This window comes from Symphalangus syndactylus, chromosome 6, assembly GCF_028878055.3.
Source record: "Symphalangus syndactylus isolate Jambi chromosome 6, NHGRI_mSymSyn1-v2.1_pri, whole genome shotgun sequence".
NCBI classification, from domain to species: domain Eukaryota; kingdom Metazoa; phylum Chordata; class Mammalia; order Primates; family Hylobatidae; genus Symphalangus; species Symphalangus syndactylus.
This window is the reverse complement of record NC_072428.2, coordinates 82,099,983-82,120,864: the sequence shown is the minus strand read 5'-3', so window position 1 is coordinate 82,120,864 and position 20,882 is coordinate 82,099,983. Positions and strand designations below refer to the sequence as shown.

The 20,882-nt window shown below is 37.2% G+C and overlaps 1 protein-coding gene across 3 annotated transcripts in view; it reads left to right on the top strand.

Annotated features, from left to right (window-relative positions):
* MTMR2 (myotubularin related protein 2) overlaps window positions 1–20,882 on the top strand; it is a 95,801-nt gene that overhangs the window by 50,189 nt on the left and 24,730 nt on the right. For all 3 annotated transcript variants that reach the window (XM_055283341.2, XM_055283342.2, XM_055283344.2), the window contains 4 exons: window positions 13,051–13,126; window positions 16,381–16,475; window positions 16,645–16,755; window positions 20,099–20,200. In XM_055283341.2, the coding sequence (XP_055139316.1) occupies window positions 13,051–13,126; window positions 16,381–16,475; window positions 16,645–16,755; window positions 20,099–20,200 (384 nt within the window). The remainder of the gene's footprint in view (window positions 1–13,050; window positions 13,127–16,380; window positions 16,476–16,644; window positions 16,756–20,098; window positions 20,201–20,882) is intronic.

Genomic DNA, 20,882 nt, shown 5'->3' with positions numbered 1-20,882 from the left:
CACCTATCTTCTGTTTTTCTTGTTTTTGGCAGATAATCTATTATGAACCATCATTTATTAGAAAGGACTGTCTGAAGTATAGCTCAGAAGGACACATCAGAAGGTGTGGGGCTAGTCCTTATGGATGGAAAAGTGGGGCTATATTGGCATGGGGAATGAAAGGAAGAGACAGGACAAAATGTAGAAATGGATTAAAAATGAGAGTCAAGGAAGCATTAAATTATGACTTAGCTGATGTATGGAATAATGTGTTACCCTTTAGAGATACAGGATTTTTTGTAGAAGTTTTTGCAGAAAAGTGAAGGAATTGTCATTTATTCCGTTGAATGTACCTTGTGTGGAGCATTTGTTACAACTGATGAAACGATACTGATACATTTTTATATTAATACTAAAATACATAGTTTGCATAAGGGTTCATACTTTATGGTGTACATTCTGTGGGTTTTGACAAAAGTATGATGGCATATATTCATTGTTACTGTATCATGTAGAATAGTTTCAGTGCCCTAAAAATCCCCTTTGCGTCACCTCTTTCATTTTCCCCTCTCCCTGAACACCAGGCAATCACTAATCTTTTTCTGTGTCCACATTTTTGCCTTTTCCAGAATGTCATGTAGTTGGAATCATCTAGTGTGCAGTCTTTTCAGAGTGGCTTCTTTCACTTAATAATATCCTTTTAAGATTCCTCAAGTCTTTCCATGGCTTGATAGCTAATTTCTTTTTATTACTGAATGATATTCATTTGTATGATGTACCACAATTCGTTTATCCATTCTCCTACTGAAGGTCAGATTGCTTCTAAGTTTTCACAGTTATGAAAACCTGTATTTTAAGATTAAAATCTGGAAATTTTTATTGATATTAGGCGTTCATTTCTTAGGGCTGCTATAATAACAGAGTACCACAAACTGGGTGACTTAAAACAACAGAAATTTATTCTTTCATAGTTCTGGAGCCTAGACATCAGAAATCAAGGTGTTAGCAGGGTTTGCACCTGCCAATCAACAGAGCTTTGAGGGAGAATCTATTCCGTACCTTTCTCCTAGCTGCTCATGAGGGTTAGCCATCTTTAATGTTCCTTGGATTGTAAATGCATCAGTCCCTCTTCACGGGGCATTCTCCCTGTTTCTTCACATTGCTGTCTTCTTGTGAGGATACCAGTCATATTGAATTAGGGGCCCACCCTACACCAGTATGACCTCGCCTTAACTAATTAGATCTGCAACAACCCTATTTCCAAATTAGGTCACATTCTAAGGCACTGGTGGTTAGACTTCAACAACGTTATTGGAGGGCACAGTTCAACCCATAGCATGAAGTGATGTTTTCTAGACCATTCTTCTTTAGATAGTCATCCTTTTTGTTGTTGTTGAATCATGGATGGTGATGTAACGTTTTCCAGCTTTGGCTAGTTGTGGTTTCAGCTGAAAAACCAAAATGTCCTTGACTGTATTAATTAAAAAAAAAAAAAAAAGGGCTTCCCTGTGCTTGATCTTGAATGTACTTTGAAATGTGTAACCAGTAAGATCTATCCCAGATGCCAGTCTGTGGCTCCACCTTGTTAGAATTTTTGTTTGCATGGTTCATTTGGCCACTTCGTGGTTTGTCAGTCAAGTTGTAGAAAAAATAGAATTAAGTATAATTGATATAAATAGTTTTCTTTAGAAGGATTATCCAACAAAAAATAAGTTACTAAGAAAATCCTTTTTTTCTCTTCTGGGTTTTAGTACAGTATGTAAAAAGACTGTGGAGGATAGTTTATAACTGTATGGACTCATTTTTCCCTTTCAGGTGATTATTATTTAGTGTTTTGCAGATTTCAGACAAATTATTTCCTATTTTTCTACCATCTAACCATTCCATGTGAAAACTGACTCTTAAACTTGCCAACTTCTAGATCCAGTTGACAGTAATTTCCTAATTGTGTGTGTGTGAGAGAGTGCATTTTTGTGTTTGTGTGCCTGTGTGTGTGAGAAAGAGAGAGAGGGAGAGAAGAGAAAGGGAGGGAGTGAAAAAAGAAATTAAAGTCACATGGAAAATTACTGGGCAGTTTGAAAATAATTTGATGAAGTGGGCATGGAAGAAAATCAGGGCTGGGAAGGGAGGAATACCAAACTGATTATGTAGTAGGAATAAAAAAAATTATAAATTTGAATCTTGTGTTTTTTGTTTTCAAGTAAGAGTTTTAATAAGATTATCAGACTTTTCTTGATAATAAAAGGATTAAATATTGTATTAAATGCTATCAAATAGCACATTTTATGGAATCTTACCTATTGATGTGGCCAGAGCTCCAGAGTCAGGCAGGGTTCTGATGCATCTGATAGAAAACAGGTTGGCTAGCGAGTTAGTAACATTATTTTGACCCAGTAAGAGAAAGTGCTTAATGTATTCTAGAGGATTTCTCCAGGAGTGAATTTTCTTCCCTCATGTCTGAGGGTTGTGTAACTTATTCTCCACTAAAGATATTTACATGTGAAGGCAGAAAAACCTAATGGACCAGAGTGGCTTTGCTCTCTTGGTTCCCAACCCCCATTTTACGAAGATAGGTTCGGAAGCTCGAACTGGGTGGAGCCCACCACAGCTCAAGGAGGCCTGCCTGCCTCTGTAGACTCCACCTCTGGGGGCAGGGCATAGCCAAACAAAAGGCAGCAGAAACCTCTGCAGACTTAAATGTCCCTGTCTGACAGCTTTGAAGAGAGTAGTGGTTCTCCCAGCATGCAGCTGGAGATCTGAGAATGGAGAGGCTGCCTCCTCAAGTGGGTCCCTGACCCCAGAGTAGCCTAACTCGGAGGCACCCCCCAACAGGGGCAGACTGACACCTCACATGGCCGGGTACTCCTCTGAGACAAAACTTCTAGAGGAACGATCAGGCAGCAACATTTGCTGTTCACCAATATCCACTGTTTTGCAGACTCCGCCGCTGACACCCAGGCAAAGAGGGTCTAGAGTGGACCTCCAGCAAACTCCAACAGACCTGCAGCTGAGGGTCCTGACTGTTAGAAGGAAAACTAAACAGAAAGGACATCCACACCAAAACCCCATCTGTATGTCGCCATCATCAAAGACCAAAAGTAGATAAAACCACAAAGATGGGGAAAAAACAGAGCAGAATAACTGGAAACTCTAAAAATCAGAGCACCTCTCCTCCTCCAGAGAAACGCAGCTCCTCACCAGCAATGGAACAAAGCTGGACAGAGAATGACTTTGATGAGTTGAGAGAAGAAGGCTTCAGATGATCAAACTACTCCGAGCTAAAGGAGGAAGTTAAAACCCATGGCAAAGAAGTTAAAAACCTTGAAAAAAAAAATTAGACGAATGGCTAACTAGAATAACCAATGCAGAGAAGTCCTTAAAGGACCTGATGTAGCTGAAAACCATGGCAGGAGAACTATGTGACAAATGCACAAGCCTCAGTAGCTGATTCAATCAACTGGAAGAAAGGGTATCAGTGATGGAAGAGCAAATGAATGAAATGAAGTAAGAAGAGAAGTTTAGAGAAAAAAGAATAAAAAGAAATGAACAAATCCTCTAAGAAATATGGGACTATGTGAAAAGACAAAATCTATGTCTGATTGGTGTACCTGAAAGTGACGGGGAGAATGGAACCAAGTTGGAAAACACTTTGCAGGATATTATCCAGGAGAACTTCCCCAATCTAGCAAGGCAGGCCAACATTCAGATTCAGGAAATACAGAGAATGCCACAAAGATACTCCTCGAGAAGAGCAACTCCAAGACACATAATTGTCAGATTCACCAAAGTTGAAATGAAGGAAAAAATGTTAAGGGCAGCCAGAGAGAAAGGTCAGGTTACCCACAAAGAGAAGCCCATCAGACTAACAGTGGATCTCTTGGCAGAAACTCTACAAGCCAGGAGAGAGTGGGTGCCAATATTCAACATTGTTAAAGAAAAGAATTTTCAACCCAGAATTTCCTATCCAGCCAAACTAAGCTTCATTAAGTGAAGGAGAAATAAAATCCTTTACAGACAAGCAAATGCTGAGAGATTTTGTCACCACCAGGCCTGCCCTACGAGAGGTCCTGAAGGAAGCGCTAAACATGGAAAGGAACAACCGGTACCAGCCACTGCAAAAACATGCCAAATTGTAAAGACCATCGAGGCTAGGAAGAAACTGCATCAACTAACGAGCAAAATAACCAGCTAACATCATAATGACAGGATCAAATTCACACATAACAATATTAAGCTTAAATGTAAATGGGCTAAATGCTCCAATTAAAAGACACAGACTGGCAAATTGGATAAAGAGTCAAGGCCCATCAGTGTGCTGTATTCAGTAAACCCATACCAAGTGCAGAGACACACACAGGCTCAAAATAAAGGGATGGAGGAAGGTCTACCAAGCAAATGGAAAACAAAAAAAAGGCAGGGGTTGCAATCCTACTCTCTGATAAAACAGACTTTAAACCAACAAAGATCAAAAGAGACAAAGAAGGCCATTACATAATGGTAAAGGGATCAATTCAACAAGAAGAGCTAACTATCCTAAATATATATGCACCCAATACAGGAGCACCCAGATTCATAACGCAAGTCCTTAGAGACCTACAAAGAGACTCAGACTCCCACACAATAATAATGGGAGACTTTAACACCCCACTGTCAACATTAGACAGATCAGTGAGACAGAAAGTTAACAAGGATATCCAGGAATTGAACTCAGCTCTGCACCAAGCAGACCTAACAGACATCTACAGAACTCTCCACTCCAAGTCAACAGAATATACATTCTTTTCAGCACCACACCACACCTGTTCCAAAACTGACCACATAGTTGGAAGTAAAGCACTCCTCAGCAAATGTAAAAGAACAGAAATTATAACAAACTGTCTCTCAGACCACAGTACAATCACACTAGAACTCAGGATTAAGAAACTCACTCAAAACCGCTCAACTACATGGAAACTGAACAACCTGCTCCTGAATGACTATTGGGTACATAATGAAATGAAGGCAGAAATAAAGATGTTCTTTGAAATCAACGAGAACAAAGACATAACATACCAGAATCTCTGGGACACATTCAAAGCAGTATGTAGAGGGAAATTTATAGCACTAAATGCCCACAAGAGAAAGCGGAAAGATCTAAAATTGACACCTTAACATCACAATTAAAAGAACTAGAGAAGCAAGAGCAAACACATTCAAAAGCTAGCAACAGGCAAGAAATAACTAAGATCAGAGCAGAACTGAAGGAGATAGAGACACAAAAAACCCTTCAAAAAATCAATGAATCCAGGAGCTGGTTTTTTGAAAAGATCAACAAAATTGATAGACTGCTAGCAGGACTAAGAATGAAGAAAAGAGAGAAGAATCAAATAGGTGCAATAAAAAATGATAAAGGGGAGATCACCACCAATCTCACAGAAATACAAACTACCATCAGAGAATACTATAAACACCTCTACGCAAATAAACTAGAAAATCTAGAAGAAATGGATAAATTCCTTGACACATACACCCTCCCAAGACTAAACCAGGAAGAAGTTGAATCCCTGAATAGACCAATAACAGGCTCTGAAATTCAGGCAATAATTAATAGCTTACCAACCAAACAAAGTCCAGGACCAGATGGATTCACAGCCGAATTCTACCAGAAGTACAAGGAGGAACTGGTACCATTCCTTCTGAAACTATTCCAATCAATAGAAAAAGAGGGAATCCTCCCTACCTCATTTTGTGAGGCCAGCATCATCCTGATACCAAAGCCTGGCAGAGACACAACCAAAAAAGAGAATTTCAGACCACTATCCCTGATGAACATCAGTGCAAAAATCCTCAATAAAATACTGGCAAACCAAATCCAGCAGCACATCAAAAAGCTTATCCACCATGATAAAGTTGGTTTCATCCCTGGGATGCAAGGCTGGTTCAACATACGCAAATCAATAAACGTAATCCAGCATATAAACAGAACCAAAGACAAAAACCACATGATTATCTCAATAGATGCAGAAAAGGCCTTTGACAAAATTCAACAACGCTTCATGCTAAAAACTCTCAATAAATTAGGTATTGATGGGACGTATCTCAAAATAATAAGAGCTATCTGTGACAAACCCACAGCCAATATCATACTGAATGGGCAAAAACTGGAAGCATTCCCTTTGAAAACTGGCACAAGACAGGGATGCCCTCTCTCACCATTCCTATTCAACACAGTGTTGGAAGTTCTGGCCAGGGCAATCAGGCAGGAGAAGGAAATAAAGGGTATTCAATTAGGAAAAGAGGAAGTCAAATTGTCCCTGTTTGCAGATGACATGATTGTATATCTAGAAAACCCCATCGTCTCAGCCCAAAATCTTCTTAAGCTGATAAGCAACTTCAGCAGAGTCTCAGGATACAAAATCAATGTGCAAAAATCACAAGCATTCTTATACACCAATAACAGACAAACAGAGAGCCAAATCACAAGTGAACTCCCATTCACAATTGCTTCAAAGAGAATAAAATACCCAGGAATCCAACTTACAAGGGACGTGAAGGACCTGTTCAAGGAGAACTATAAACCACTGCTCAATGAAATAAAAGAAAATACAAACAAATGGAAGAACATTCCATGCTCATGGGTTGGATGAATCAATATCATGAAAATGGCCATACTGCCCAAGGTAATTTATAGATTCAATGCCATCCCCATCAAGCTACCAATGACTTTCTTCACAGAATTGGAAAAAACTACTTTAAAGTTCATATAGAACCAAAAAAGAGCCTGCATTGCCAAGTCAATCCTAAGCCAAAAGAACAAAGCTGGAGGCATCACGCAGATCTACAACTATCTGATCTTTGACAAACCTGACAAAAACAAGAAATGGGGAAAGGCTTCCCTATTTAATAAATGGTGCTGAGAAAACTGGCTAGCCATACGTAGAAAGCTGAAGCTGGATCCCTTCCTTACACTTTATACAAAAATTAATTCAAGATGGATTAAAGACTTAAATATTAGACCTAAAACCATAAAAACCTAGAAGAAAACCTAGGCAATACCATTCAGGACATAGGCATGGGCAAGGACTTCATTCTAAAACACCAAAAGCAATGGCAACAAAAGCCAAAATTGACGAATGGGATCTAATTAAACTAAAGAGCTTCTGCACAGCAAAAGAAACTACCATCAGAGTGAACAGGCAACCTACAGAATGGGAGAAAATTTTTACAACCTACTCATCTGACAAATGCCTAATATCCAGAATCTACAAAGAACGCAAACAAATTTACAAGAAAAAAACAACCCCATCAAAAAGTGGGTGAAAGATATAAACAGACACTTCTCAAAAAGAGACATTTATGCAGCCAAAAGACACATGAAAAAATGCTCATCCTCACTGGCCATCAGAGAAATGCAAATCAAAACCACAATGAGATACCATCTCACACCAGTTAGAATGGCGATCATTAAAAAGTCAGGAAACAACAGGTGCTGGAGAGGATGTGGAGAAATAGGAACACTTTTACACTGTAAACTAGTTGAACCATTGTGGAAGTCAATGTGGCAATTCCTTAGGGATCTAGAACTAGAAATACCATTTGACCCAGCCATCCCATTACTGGGTATATACCCAAAGGATTATAAATCATGCTGCTATAAAGACACATGTACATGTGTGTTTATTGTGGCACTATTCACAATAGCAAAGAGTTGGAACCAACCCAAATGTCCAACAATGATAGACTGGATTAAGAAAATGTGGCACATATACACTATGGAATACTATGCAGCCATAAAACATGATGAGTTCATGTTCTTTGTAGGCACATGGATGAAGCTGGAAACCATCATTCTCAGTAAACTATCACAAGGACAAAAAACCAAACACCGCATGTTCTCACTCATAGGTGGGAATTGAACAATGGGAACACATGGACACAGGAAGGGGAACATCACACTCCGGGGACTGTTGTGGGGTGGGGGGAGGGGGGATGGATAGCATTAGGAGATATACCTAATGCTAAATGACGAGTTAATGGGTGCAGCACACCAACGTGGCACATGTATACATACATAACAAACCTGCGCATTATGCACATGTACCCTAAAACTTAAAGTATAATTTAAAAAAAAAAGAAAAGAAAAAAGAACCTTAAAAAAAAAAAAAGATAGGTTCCTGGTGTTGCCTCTCTTGTTTTGACCTCACTTCATTTATTCATTGAATCTGCTTTCTCTCTTCTTCCATTGCTAACATATCTGAGATGCAATTCCTCTCAAGTAAAAACCATCAAGTATTATTCATATAATTGCTTCTATTTGTTTTATAAGCCTAGGGTCAGATTTGATCACTTTTCCAGTGTATCATATTCCTCTTTATTTCTATTACCAGAGACTAATCCAGAATTCTGTTTCTTTCCTAGATTATCATCATTTCATCTTCATCCTTTTCATTTCCTTGCCCTCCTTGACCATGCCATCTGCCCCTATCAAAGGCCTGCAGTGATTTTTTTTTTTTTTTACATGACTGGTCAAGTTTAAAGTCCTTAACTTCTCCTCAGTATTTTATTATAAAAGTTTCTGAACAGAAAATAAAGTTTACAAAGGACCCTGCTGTATCCACCCTACTTCTTGCTTTTATTTGACATCCATCATCTGTGTATCCCTCTATCCATCTATTTATCTGGCTTACTTTTTGATGCATTTCAAAGTAAACTGCAGACATCAGTACTTTTCCAACTAATTGTGTCAGCATGCAAATAAATATATGTAGTTTTTCTTTTGATATAAAATTTATATCTATTGAAATACAGAAATCTTAAGTGTACATTCTGTGAGTTTAGAAAAATGCATACACCTGTACAACCCAAATTCCTGTCAAGATATAGAACTTGTCACCCCAGATACTTTCATCATGCCCCTTTTCAGTCCACACTCTCATTCTCATCCCCATAGCAACAACTGTTTTGAAGTTTTTCGTACTGTAGTTTAGTCTGTTGCAGAATTTCGTACAAATGGACCCATACGATATGGACTGTCTTGCTGAAGGCATCTTTGAAACCCTTCACTAGGATGCCCTAAACTTTTACTCCATTTTTATTTCTCAAGCCATCTCCTTTATTCTCTCAGGTAGACATTATTCCATTAATTTTCCCGTGTCAGAGTCTTTGGAATATTGCAGCTATCTTCAGTCCTCATAAGAAATGAAAGAAAGGGAAAAGATTTGCTGCTTTGCTTTGAACAGTTAGATGCTTACTATCCTGTAGCTAAATCTAGAATATAGTAGTTAGGAGTCAGGGAGAGATTGATTTATGGTTCCCTATATGACATGCTTTCTCAAATATTAATCCCTTTGATGAGTATTAGAGAAAGTGTGTCATATAGGGAATCTCTAGAGCAGAGAAAAAAGCACCATGTCAATAGGCCATTTTGGTAAAAGGCAGTGAAAACTTCTGTTGATGCTTCTATTACGTGAATAATAAGTACAGATGCTCCTCGACCTATGATGGGGTTACATCCAGATAAACCCGTTGTAAGTTGAACATACCGTAAGTTGAACCATTATAAGCCAGGGACTGTCTGTATTTTTTTTTCATTTTCATGGTGTTTTGCAAATCTCTTTATGGTGCAGTTATCTTGATTTCATAGTTGCTAACTTTTAAGGTGGGTATTAATATCATGTTAATAATATGAATGGTGAAACTAAGACTCAGAGGTTAGTATGGTGGTAATGAATGTGGAGTTTTTTTAGGGGTTCTTAGGATATGAAACATAAGGTTTTGCAATACACCACAAATTCCTTGTATATTTTAATTTTGATTTTCCCTTTTTAGCTGAATTACAGTTTAAGGTATTTTTTTCCTTTTTTTTTTTTTTTTCTAAAATGTATTTCTGGGTTGTATTTTCTGAGACCTGGCTATCTGAGAATGACTTCCTGCTGCCATTAAATACTTTATGGGAGCATTTTCCTTCACAGCTTTGATCACGTTTTGTTATTGTCTTGTAGAATATGGTATTATAGATAACCTTGAAGCTAACCTGATTTTGCTTTCTTCAAAGGTAATTTTTTTTCTGCCTGTATTCTTATAGTTTGTATTTTAATTCTTTTAGTTCAAAAAAATTTGCCAAGATGCAACTAGGTATGTCTCTGTTCATTGATTTTGGGTGGAACATGGTAAACTCTTCTGATCAACATCAATTATATATTGGACTTTTTGCTCCTCTTGATTATTTTTTTTTCCTTTAGAAAATACAATTCTTTTCTTATTTTCCATGATGATTTTATCTTTGTTCTTTTCCTTCAAATTCTTACAGCACTTTTCAAGTTTGTCCTCAACAATTAAATCTGTTTTCTGAATAACCAATGCAATTTGTTGCTAATTCCATACAGATTTTATTTCTGCTATTACATTTTTAAATGTCCTTGCAGTCATTCTCACTCATTTCTCTTGTTTCATTGTGTCTCTTTCCTTATGGCTTTCTGTTTCTACTCTGTTTCTTTTTTTTTTTTTTTTTTTTTTTTTTAGCACAGGGTCTCACTCCCATTGCCCAGGCTGGAGTGCAGTGGAGTGCATCACAGCTCACTGAAGCCTTGACTTCTGGGGCTCAAGGTAGTCCTCTCATCACAGCCTCCCAAGTAGCTGAGACTGTAGACCCGCGATGCCATGCCTGCCCAGCTAATTTTTTGCATTTATAGTAGTGACAGGGTTTTGCCGTGCTGTCCAGGCTGGTCTTGAATTCCTGGTTTCAAGCAGTCCACTCGCCTCGGCCTCCTAGGATGCTGGAAGCATAGGCTGAGCCACTGTGCCTGGCCTTCTCTTTGTGTTTATTAGAAAATATGGCTTATTTCCTTTTGAGCATGCCAAGTACCTCATACATGCTTTTACAAATGCCTATAGAGAATTATTTTCAGAAGACTGCTTTTTTTTCTTTTTTAAAGTTTTAGGTTGATATTCTCTTTTCTTTGTAAGTCTTTTTTTTCCTAGTCTCTTTTCTCTTGTTTGATTAAGGATAGATTTGTCTAGAATCAGTGTTTGTCAACAAACACAGGGTCTAGATTGCCCCATCCCTGTTCTGTTCTCTTGAGTGCTAGTTGGAGTTCCTTTTCCTATCTCCAGTGTAGAATTAGTTGTTTACATACAACCTTTAGCATAAGCCTATTGTTAAAAGTCTGTCATCTAGAGTAGCTCTGCTGGACAAAGATAGGATCTTGTATTGCTTCTTTTCATTGCCTCACTCTTTGACATTCTGGTCAGAGAGAATATAAGAAAGCCTATGTGTGGTTCTCAAAGTGTGCTACTTGCAGTTTTCCTGTCTCTTTTCTCACTTTATGAAGCTTTAGGAGGATTGTATCTCCCATGTTTCTGTGTGCCTTTGCCAGAACTACCCTCTTCTCTTCTATACATAACATAAATATTTTCCGGGGGTTGCCAGTCCTTTCTGAATGTAGAATGTAGAGAAAGAGGAAGTCATGTGGAGCAGTGCTGTAGCAGCCACAAGAAGGTATACATACGCAATATGGGAACTACTGCCCAGCATTATAATTGACATAAATGTTGTATTTCTGAGTGAGGTGGTAGACCGGGGGAAGAATAAAGCATTTTCCTTTCTATAATCTTTCACGTGGTTGATTTTTTTCGGTATACTCTGATATTTGTTTTGTTATCTTTGGGTCTAATTTTGTTGCTTTCATAATTAGTAGAATTATTAGCAGATTCTGGCAATCAGTTGTTAGTTTGAACTTTTATTAACAATAGACAACACTTATTACATACATCTTATGTGTTAACACTGATATAAGTGCTTTAAATGTATTAACCCATTTAATTTTCATAACAACCTATGTGTGGTACTATAATAGTTACCATTTTATAGATGCGGAAAATGAGGCATAGAGAAGCTGAAAACCTTGCCTAAGAGTACCAAGTTAGTATGTGGTGCAGTCAGGATGTGAACCCAAGTCTGTATTTTTGTATATGGCAAGTTTTTGCCTTTTTAACCCCATCTTCATAGCCTGGTCCTCCTTTCCTCTCTTCTTTCCTTCTTCTCTTCTTTTATGACTACATAAGACTATTTAGGGACTGGCAACCAGATAGCATTTTTAGAAGATGACCTTTAAAGACGACTTTTCTGAAGTTTAGATGTGGCGCATAAAAATATATGTGTGTGTATATACTATTTATTTAGGTATTGCATTAAAGTTACTTTATGAAACAAATTGTTAAACTTTCAAAAGAATGAATTTGTTTAGATTGCAAATTTATTCAAAATAAGTTAATTTGTTCTTTGTGGTTCTTAGTTGTTGGTCGCAGGTGAGCCAGATTGCAGAAGATGGCGGAATTAATGGGATTGGGGACAGAAATTTACTGTTTGATGGTGACAGAGGTGGGAGGAGGTGAGGAAGGGTTTTGGTAGTTAATGGGGGATATATTTAGCATATGACAATTTGGGTGTGTCTGTGTGTTCTCTGGGTTGTAACTCCTTTAGAGAACTGTTTCTGTATCCACATTCTTGGAATATAGTGTAGCATCCTTCACAAGGTAACTACCTGGTAATATTTGTTGATCATGATTTTATTTAAACTCTTTCAACAAGGTTATTTATCAACATCATTTCTAAATTCTTTAAACATTAAATCTACATAAGAACTTAATTTTGTCTGAGTTTAAATGTACTATGGCCCTTCAGCATGGCTTTGGAATCCATTCAACTGTAATTCAAATCTACACACTGGCACTTTAACTATGTGATCTTGAACTAATTACCACTTTTGGCTGCTTTTTCCTCATCTGAGAAATGAGGATATAATACCTCTTTTATTGTTAGGCTGTCTTAGGATGCAGTGCAAAAACATGTACAATTTTTTGTGTAACAAATGTAGAGTGCTTTGATATGATTTAAGCACTCAGTAAATGCTTTCTAGAAAAACATTAACTTCATATATTATACATGCCAACACTACGGTTTAACAAATTTGATTTAAAATAGTGTATGTGATATGATGTTATAACTTCAAGAGCAAGTATACTCAGTTGAAATATGAGTGAAAAAGTAGCCTTTGAATAAAATTGTTTCTTTTTTTGTCTTTCCCACCCCAGGTCCTGAGGGAGTCTAACAAGTTAGCAGAAATGGAAGAACCACCCTTGCTTCCAGGAGAAAATATTAAAGACATGGGTCCGTAATGGTATTTTTTGCTTAATGTCCTTCTCCGTTCTGACTGTGCAGAATGTTCAGTACTCTCAGCATACAGAGAATAAACTGGCTGTCAGAGTCACCTCCTGTCTGGCAGAACTCTTTACCTGCAGTCTTCCCAGCGTCTTAGTGTGTTCTACAAACGTAGGCCTAGACCCGTTGCTAGTGTTTGTGTTTGAACTCCTGGGAAACATGCAAGTTGAATTATACTTTGCCTCTTCTTTGGTTTGTTTTACTGTCTTTAAAAGTAGGTGGCTTTTTGCTAAAAATGTTGCTGAAGCCTGTGAAGGAAAATTTTATTATTTTGAATTACTATATTCAGATACTGAGTTGCCTGGATAAAAACATTGAATTGTCACCTTATACAAGTAATTTTTCTTAAAATATCTTCTCTTCTGTTTGCTTCCTTCATGTCTTTCTTCTCTGAATAAACTCAGGTTAATTTTTGGATGAAATACATCATCTCCATTGCATCTGTTTGTATGTAGATGCCCTTCTCTTCCCAGCCTAATACTTATAATATGGACTGGAAACTGAAAATGAGCTTATAAGCTGTGTTTTTTTCCTCATGCTTTTGTTTTGTTTCATCTGTGTGATAATCTACAGATATCTACTCATAAACTCTGAGAAATAAAGTAATATGTTAGAAGAATGAAGTAAATGATTTCTTAGTTAATATAACTACCATCTTTCATTTTGCTACCAATCATAATTTTTAAAAAGGATTTTAAAAATGCTGAATTTTACTTGGCTAGGTGTCATTTCTATGTGTAAAAACAAGCCAAAGGGAGGACCTGTATTCTGAATGGATAATTATTTACTAAATTTAGCTTCCTAGTCCTTAGCATGCTATTTGTCTTTTCTTGCTCTTGACTCTTGATTGAATAACCTCTCAGTCTTTTTCTTTGCCCCAGTCAGCCTTATGTATACACCAAGCTCTCGATCTGAACTACCTACTTACATTTTTTCAGAATTGGCTATTATATAATGATAGTAGTTATTATTATTGAGTGCTTACTATCTCAGTCATTCTCAGAGAGTATATTCTTGAGAATAACATCAACCCCATTTTATAGATGAGGAAGGAAATTAAGGCATAGGAAGATAACCTAGCTAATAAGGTTATATCTAGCATTGTGACAATTTCTTTTTCTTATTCTGAACTTAATGCCGTAATTGCAGCTCCCATTATGAAATATGGCTTTATTAAAGACCTTCAAGTTACCACTCAGTCTCATTTGTTGGCTCTTCTTCCTTTAATAGCAACACGCCCTAGGACTTCATCCTTGACCCATTTCCCTTTTCCCTCCTGTATACTCTTTTCGGTTGACCATATCTAAATTTGTAACATCACTTGCCGTATATTGGCTGATGACTCCAAAATTTCTATCTCCAGTGTGAACCCCTGTCCTAATGTAGGTAAACAAATGCCTCTATCTTAAACACACATCCTTGAATATCCCATAGGAACCTTATACCCAACGTCTCCAAAATGGAAATCATCACATTTAACTCCAAACTTACTCTTTTTCTTGCATTCTCTCTCTCAGTTGACATCAATACCAGCTGTCCATTTACTCAAGTCAGAAATCTGGTTGTCGTACTAGACTGCTCTTTTTTTCTTTTCTGGACTCTTAACTTCCAGTCAGTGTCTGAGAATTTCTTGTATTTATCTTCTTTTCTCCATTGTCATGATCTCTTGAGGAATGATAGAGGGTACAGAACAAAGCAAAGACTAATGATGATAATAGTAACATAGGTATAAACCCTTGAATTTTTGTATTGTACTTAGAACTTTAGAAGCACCTTTATATGTATATTATCTCATGATTTTAGAATAAAGGGGAAGGTGTAACAGAAAAGCACTGGCCTGAGAATGACATTCCTGTGGTGGGATATAGGATAATAAGGCTGAGTTTTCTTACATGAGTAAGAAAACTGACTCTGGAAGGAATCCAGAAATGTTTTAGTAACCTTGAATAAAGCTTTTCTAGTTGAGGTAAAAATTCATAAGGGAAAAATATTATTTGTGCAAAGCAAGTTTGTGTATTTTTATATAATGATGGGTTCATTTAATTTTAAAAGCTTCCCTCTAAATGAAATATGCATTGGAAACAATGATTTAAAAAAGTAGTTTATACTTAAAATGTTCCTAAGGGAACTATTTTGAAGGTTAGAAATGATTGTGAAAAGATCAGTCTCATTTCAAATTCCATACAAAGCAGCCAGTCCTTCGAAGTGTTGAATGAGAAGCAAAGTCAGGAGGTTGTAATACCTTATTAAATATATTCCATGGCCCCAAGTTTTCCCAGAAGCCCGTTGAAAGGGTCTTAGAAAGTTGTTGCTCCACAGAATTGTCCCTTACTTCCTTGGAATGATGAAGATACTCCTTTATCTGCTGATTTGGTGTAATAATGACATACTAGGAATTTATGAATATTTTAAGATATAAAAACCATGTATTGGACATTATGAACTGTGGCATTTTAAATAATACTTTGAGATACTGATTCCTAAGTTATCCTGCATAATCAGTTAATGCATGTTTTACAAAACATAATGCCATGTAGAGCCATCGTTTATTTGATAAAACATTACTCGTAATTATTTCTTTACAAAGTCTGGCATCGGTTGGTCAGCAGTACAATATCCTCTTCTTATACTGTTATTTTTCTAAGAAATTATATTTTAAATGTGTGTCATTTCACCTGTAAAATTTTCCCCATAAGTATTAATCAGATCAGGAGTTTGTGGAATAACATATGTTTTGGACATTGCATTTTTAGAAGAATGTTGACAAACTGGACTGTAGGCAGAGGAAAATCAGGAAATTGGTGAAGTTACATAGAAACCGCAATGAGATGATGGCGACTGTGCCTTGACATGCTTATTGTTGATACCACCATTACCAGTACTCTTTCACCCATCTCTGCTGCAGCTACCCACACCTGTTTTATCTAGCCAGGATAGTAGCCCCTTTGTTTACTTCCGTTCTATCTCATGGGATGAGAAGTCCCTCCACCTTTTCAGCCTATCCCATTTAATTCTGTGTTTCTTCCCTAGATTAGTGCAGGGATGGAAGCTTGGGTTGTAGGATTCTGAGGTCTCTGGAAATTACTGGTTCTGTTATTTTTCAGCATAAATTAGTCTAGGAATCATAACAATTTTATAAGATGAGATAGCAGGTTTTAATAGCACATACTGTATAGTAAACTGTGGACTTCTTGCCTTTTCAGCCAAAGATGTAACTTACATATGTCCATTCACTGGTGCTGTACGAGGAACTCTGACTGTCACGAATTATAGGTTATATTTCAAAAGCATGGAACGGGTAAGAGTCAGATTAGATTTTTGTATGTACATGAGCGTGTTGTTTGTAGCTAGTTTTGTTCATTTCTGATCATTTCTAATTAAAGCATTTCTGATTAAGATTTAGATCAGCTGTATAATTGGACAGTATTAATTGCTCAGTTTTAATTATTTTTTCTTTCCTTCTTTAGGATCCCCCATTTGTTTTAGATGCTTCCCTTGGTGTGATAAGTAGAGTAGAAAAAATTGGTGGTGCTTCTAGTCGAGGTGAAAATTCTTATGGACTAGAAACTGTGTGTAAGGTAAATGTTATAATATGTATGTGATTTTCTTTGGTTTGAAAAGCTTTGTATTAAATAGAACCTCTGTTTTGAAATTGGTTTCCAAAATATAAAATGGATTTCCAATTAGAAATATTATTTTAGTATGACATTGATAGAAGAAAACAAAATTTAGCAGTAATAGAAAAGGTGATTCATGAATTAGACTTAATTCTTTTGGGCCCAGTTCAGTCTACATATTTTGATATATTCACAAATTCATAACTTATTTTTTAATAATGATCATCTTGGCCGGACGTGGTGGCTCACGCCTATAATCTCAACACTTTCGGAGACTGAGGCAGGCGGATCACTTCAGGTCAAGAGTTCGAGATCAGTCTGGCCAACATGATGAAAACCCATCTCTACTAAAAATACAAAAATTAACCAGGCATGGTAGCGGCCACCTGTAATCTCAGGTATTGGGGAGGCTGAGGCAGGAGTATTGCTTGAACCTGGGAGGCGGAGGTTGCAGTGAGCCAAGACAGTGCCACTGCACTCCAGCTTGGGCAACAGAGCAAGACTCTGTCTGAAATAATAATAATAATAATAATAATGACCATCTTTAATGCACATAGTACTGATAGCATACCACATAGTTCCACATTGATTATTTCACTTTGAGCCTTATACAAATCCTGTGAGGTAGGCACAATAGACATTACTACCTTTAATTTACAAATTAGCAACATAAGGCTCTGAGCAGTTCCACTACTTTGTAGTAGAAGAAGTAAATAACTAAATATGTTATATTCATCATCACCTATCTTTTCTATTTCTAGTTCTCATAATTTTTCTTTTTTTTTTTTTTTTTGAGACGGAGTTTTGCTCTGTTGCCCAGGCTGGCACAATCTTGGCTCACTGCAAGCTCCGCCTCCTGGGTTCACACGATTCTCCTGCCTCAGCCTCTCGAGTAGCTGGGACTACAGGCACCCGCCACCACGCCCAGCTAATTTTTTTTTGTATTTTTAGTAGAGATGGGGTTTCACCGTGTCAGCCAGGATGGTCTCAATCTCTTGACCTCATGATCCACCCATCTCAGCCTCCCAAAGTGCTGGGATTACAGGCGTGAGCCACTGTGCCTGGCCAATTTTTCTACTTCTAAAACAATAGTGGAGAAAAGTTGATATTGTAGACTTTTCTTATGCTCTTATTTACTGGCATTCTTTAAATGCATTGATACTTGAATGAAACATAGATTGTTACATTTTTATCATTAAGTCATAGGTATTTAATACTACGTACCACTCCTCCAGGTCACTGTTACTAAGGCCTAATTAACTAACACCCATGCACATTGAGATTCTACATCACATTGTTCCTTTCTTTTTATTCTGCCAGTGCCAAAAGAAACAGCATGTGTATAATTCAAGATACTTTGTTATGCTAATTTTAGAAGTTTTGTGACTCTGGTATTAAAGCTAATGACTTAGTAATTATTTTTGTAGTTTTTTTTTTTGAGACAAGAGTCTGGCTCTGTCGCTCAGGCTGGAGTGCAGTGGCGTGATCTCGGCTTACTGCAGCCTCTGCCTCCCGGGTTCAAGTGATTCTCCTACCTCAGCCTCCTGAGTAGCTGGGATTACAGGCATATGCCACCATGCCTGGCTAATTTTTGTATTTTTGGTAGAGACGGGTTTCACCACGTTGGCCAGGTTGGTATCAAACTCCTGGCCTCAAGTGATCTGCCCGCCTCGGCCTCCCAAAGTGTTGAGATTACAGGCGGGAGCCACTGTGCCTGGCCTGTGGTTTTCCATTATAGTCAGAAGGGCTCTGTGAGTGTAATCGCTGGGAACCATGTGTCAAGCACACTGTTTCCTCATCACTTTTCTGTAGTTTAAGAGTAAGTAGTGCATAGAATATAAGAGGATGTGAGAGAAGATAATTTTGAATCTTAATCATTTTAAATATAATTTTTTTTCCATGGAACAGGATCGTTATCAATAAACACAAATATTTTTAGGGCCCCTGACATGGTACTTTCAGAGAACTCTGTGGCTAACAGAATGATTCTGAGTATCTCTCCTAGTTATGAAGATATTTACTGAGGGAAAACAAGATATCAGCTTAGGTTCCTGCACATGTTTATTTTAAAAGATAGTAAAGCCAGCATTCTAGTTTTGTATCATATACTGTCTTACTTACGTATTGTGGGTACATTGTAGTGGAGTGGCTTTGTGTGTGGTTCTACAAAATGAGGCATAATAAAGCTATTTTGAATTCTGCCTAGGTAAAAACATTTAAATGATCAGTCTTAAAATTATTCTTTTCTTATAAATTTATTTTTTTTTTTTTAATTTTTTGTAGAGACAAGGTCTTGCTATGTTGCCCAGGCTGGCCTTGAACTTGTAACAATTTATGTTTCATTCAAGTGTCAATCAATGCATTTAAAGAATGCCAGTAGATAAGAACATAGGAAAAGTCTACAATACCAATTTTTCCCCACCACTGTGTTAGAAGTAGAACACCTCAAGTGTCCCTCTTGCTTTGTCCACCCAAAGTGTCGGAATTACAGGCATGAGCCACTGTGCCTGGCCCTTGAAATTATCTTAATCCCCAGTTTTTTTCTAAGTGCCGTTAAGATACCAGTAAACCAGAACATGAATAACTGCATTCAGCCTGAGCATAGAAAACTGCTTAGGGACAAATGGAAGGGAACCTTGGTCTTTAGACCTTACTGTAGAGCCTGGATAATATAAACTAAACTATTCAGAGTTTATGTGTCAGTAGATGGTGGAAGAACGTGGTTATGGAGTGAAGGAAGGAAGACTTTCAGGGAGGGTTTAGTTCTATCAAGTCTAATAGCAGGGGACTTAGGAAGAGAAGGTCCAATGCAAATGAACCCTGGGAAGGGATAGTTAGTAGGAAAATAATCACCAGATACAATGAACTGAAGACACGTATGAAATGTAACAACTACTAATCAGGTTTTATTAATAAAGAAATTTATGACAAAATGGGCTATCACAGGGAAAGCACATATGCTGATAGTTTGTATCAGTCATGATATTAATCTTCAGATGTAATATCGTTAATCTCCAGTGGTTACATCAAATACTACCTCTTTCACTGGCCTATTTTGAGTCCATAAGCATAGGTAAATTTCCTGCCCTCTGAATTCTGCTTTGTAGTAGAGTACCTTGTGTTTCTTTCAGTTTTTCCCAATAAACCATTATAATTTCCCTGTCTCCAGGAGCTGATGTCTGATTTATTTTTGTATCCCACATTCACAGATCTTAACATTTTACAAGATAGTTCCAAGTAACCTTATTTGTTCATTTAAGTAAGTAGTGAAGAATTATTAACTTGGTTCCTAAATCTTTTCTAGGATATTAGGAATTTACGATTTGCTCATAAACCTGAGGGGCGGACAAGAAGATCCATATTTGAGAATCTAATGAAATATGCATTTCCTGTCTCTAATAACCTGGTAAAATGTTTCCTGTCTTTGGAAAATTTGTGCTATAATTGTTGATGTAGTATAAAGAAACTTGTCTAGGCTGCCTAGAATCTCTACATTTACATCCCTGCTTTGACATTTAACCAGATGTATAGTGTTAAGTGTAACCTAGTCTCTTGGATCAATTTCTTTAGGTATGAAATAAAGGAAGCTGGACTAGCTGATTTCTGAGGTCCATTCCGGCACTAACATTTTATGATTACATGATCTTGCTATTCAGGGTGTTTCCATGATGAAAAGTTACCTGTTGTCTTCATTAGGATTTGAAATCTCCTTTTTAATTGGGAGCCAGTTAAGACTAGCAATTTGGGAGGCAGGTAAGGGTAGGCAAACCCTGAGTTCCCACTATGTGCTATAGACAGTGTTAGACTCCCACATTTATATCACGTCACTTCTATGTAGCCTATGGTGGTAGATATTATTTATCCCTGTTAAGCGATGAAAGCAACATCAGGTAAGCAGTTAACTCAAGGGCACAGTTAGTAGGAGTACCATTTGGAATCAACGTTGGTCTTATGACTCCAGTTCAAATTTTTTTGGCATCATAGTTGTTTTTAAATGTAATGTCTTTATTTGAAAGTAAACCTACAAAGGCTACCAAAGATAATCTGAAGGAAATATAATGATATGTTAGTATTTGATAAGTTTTGTT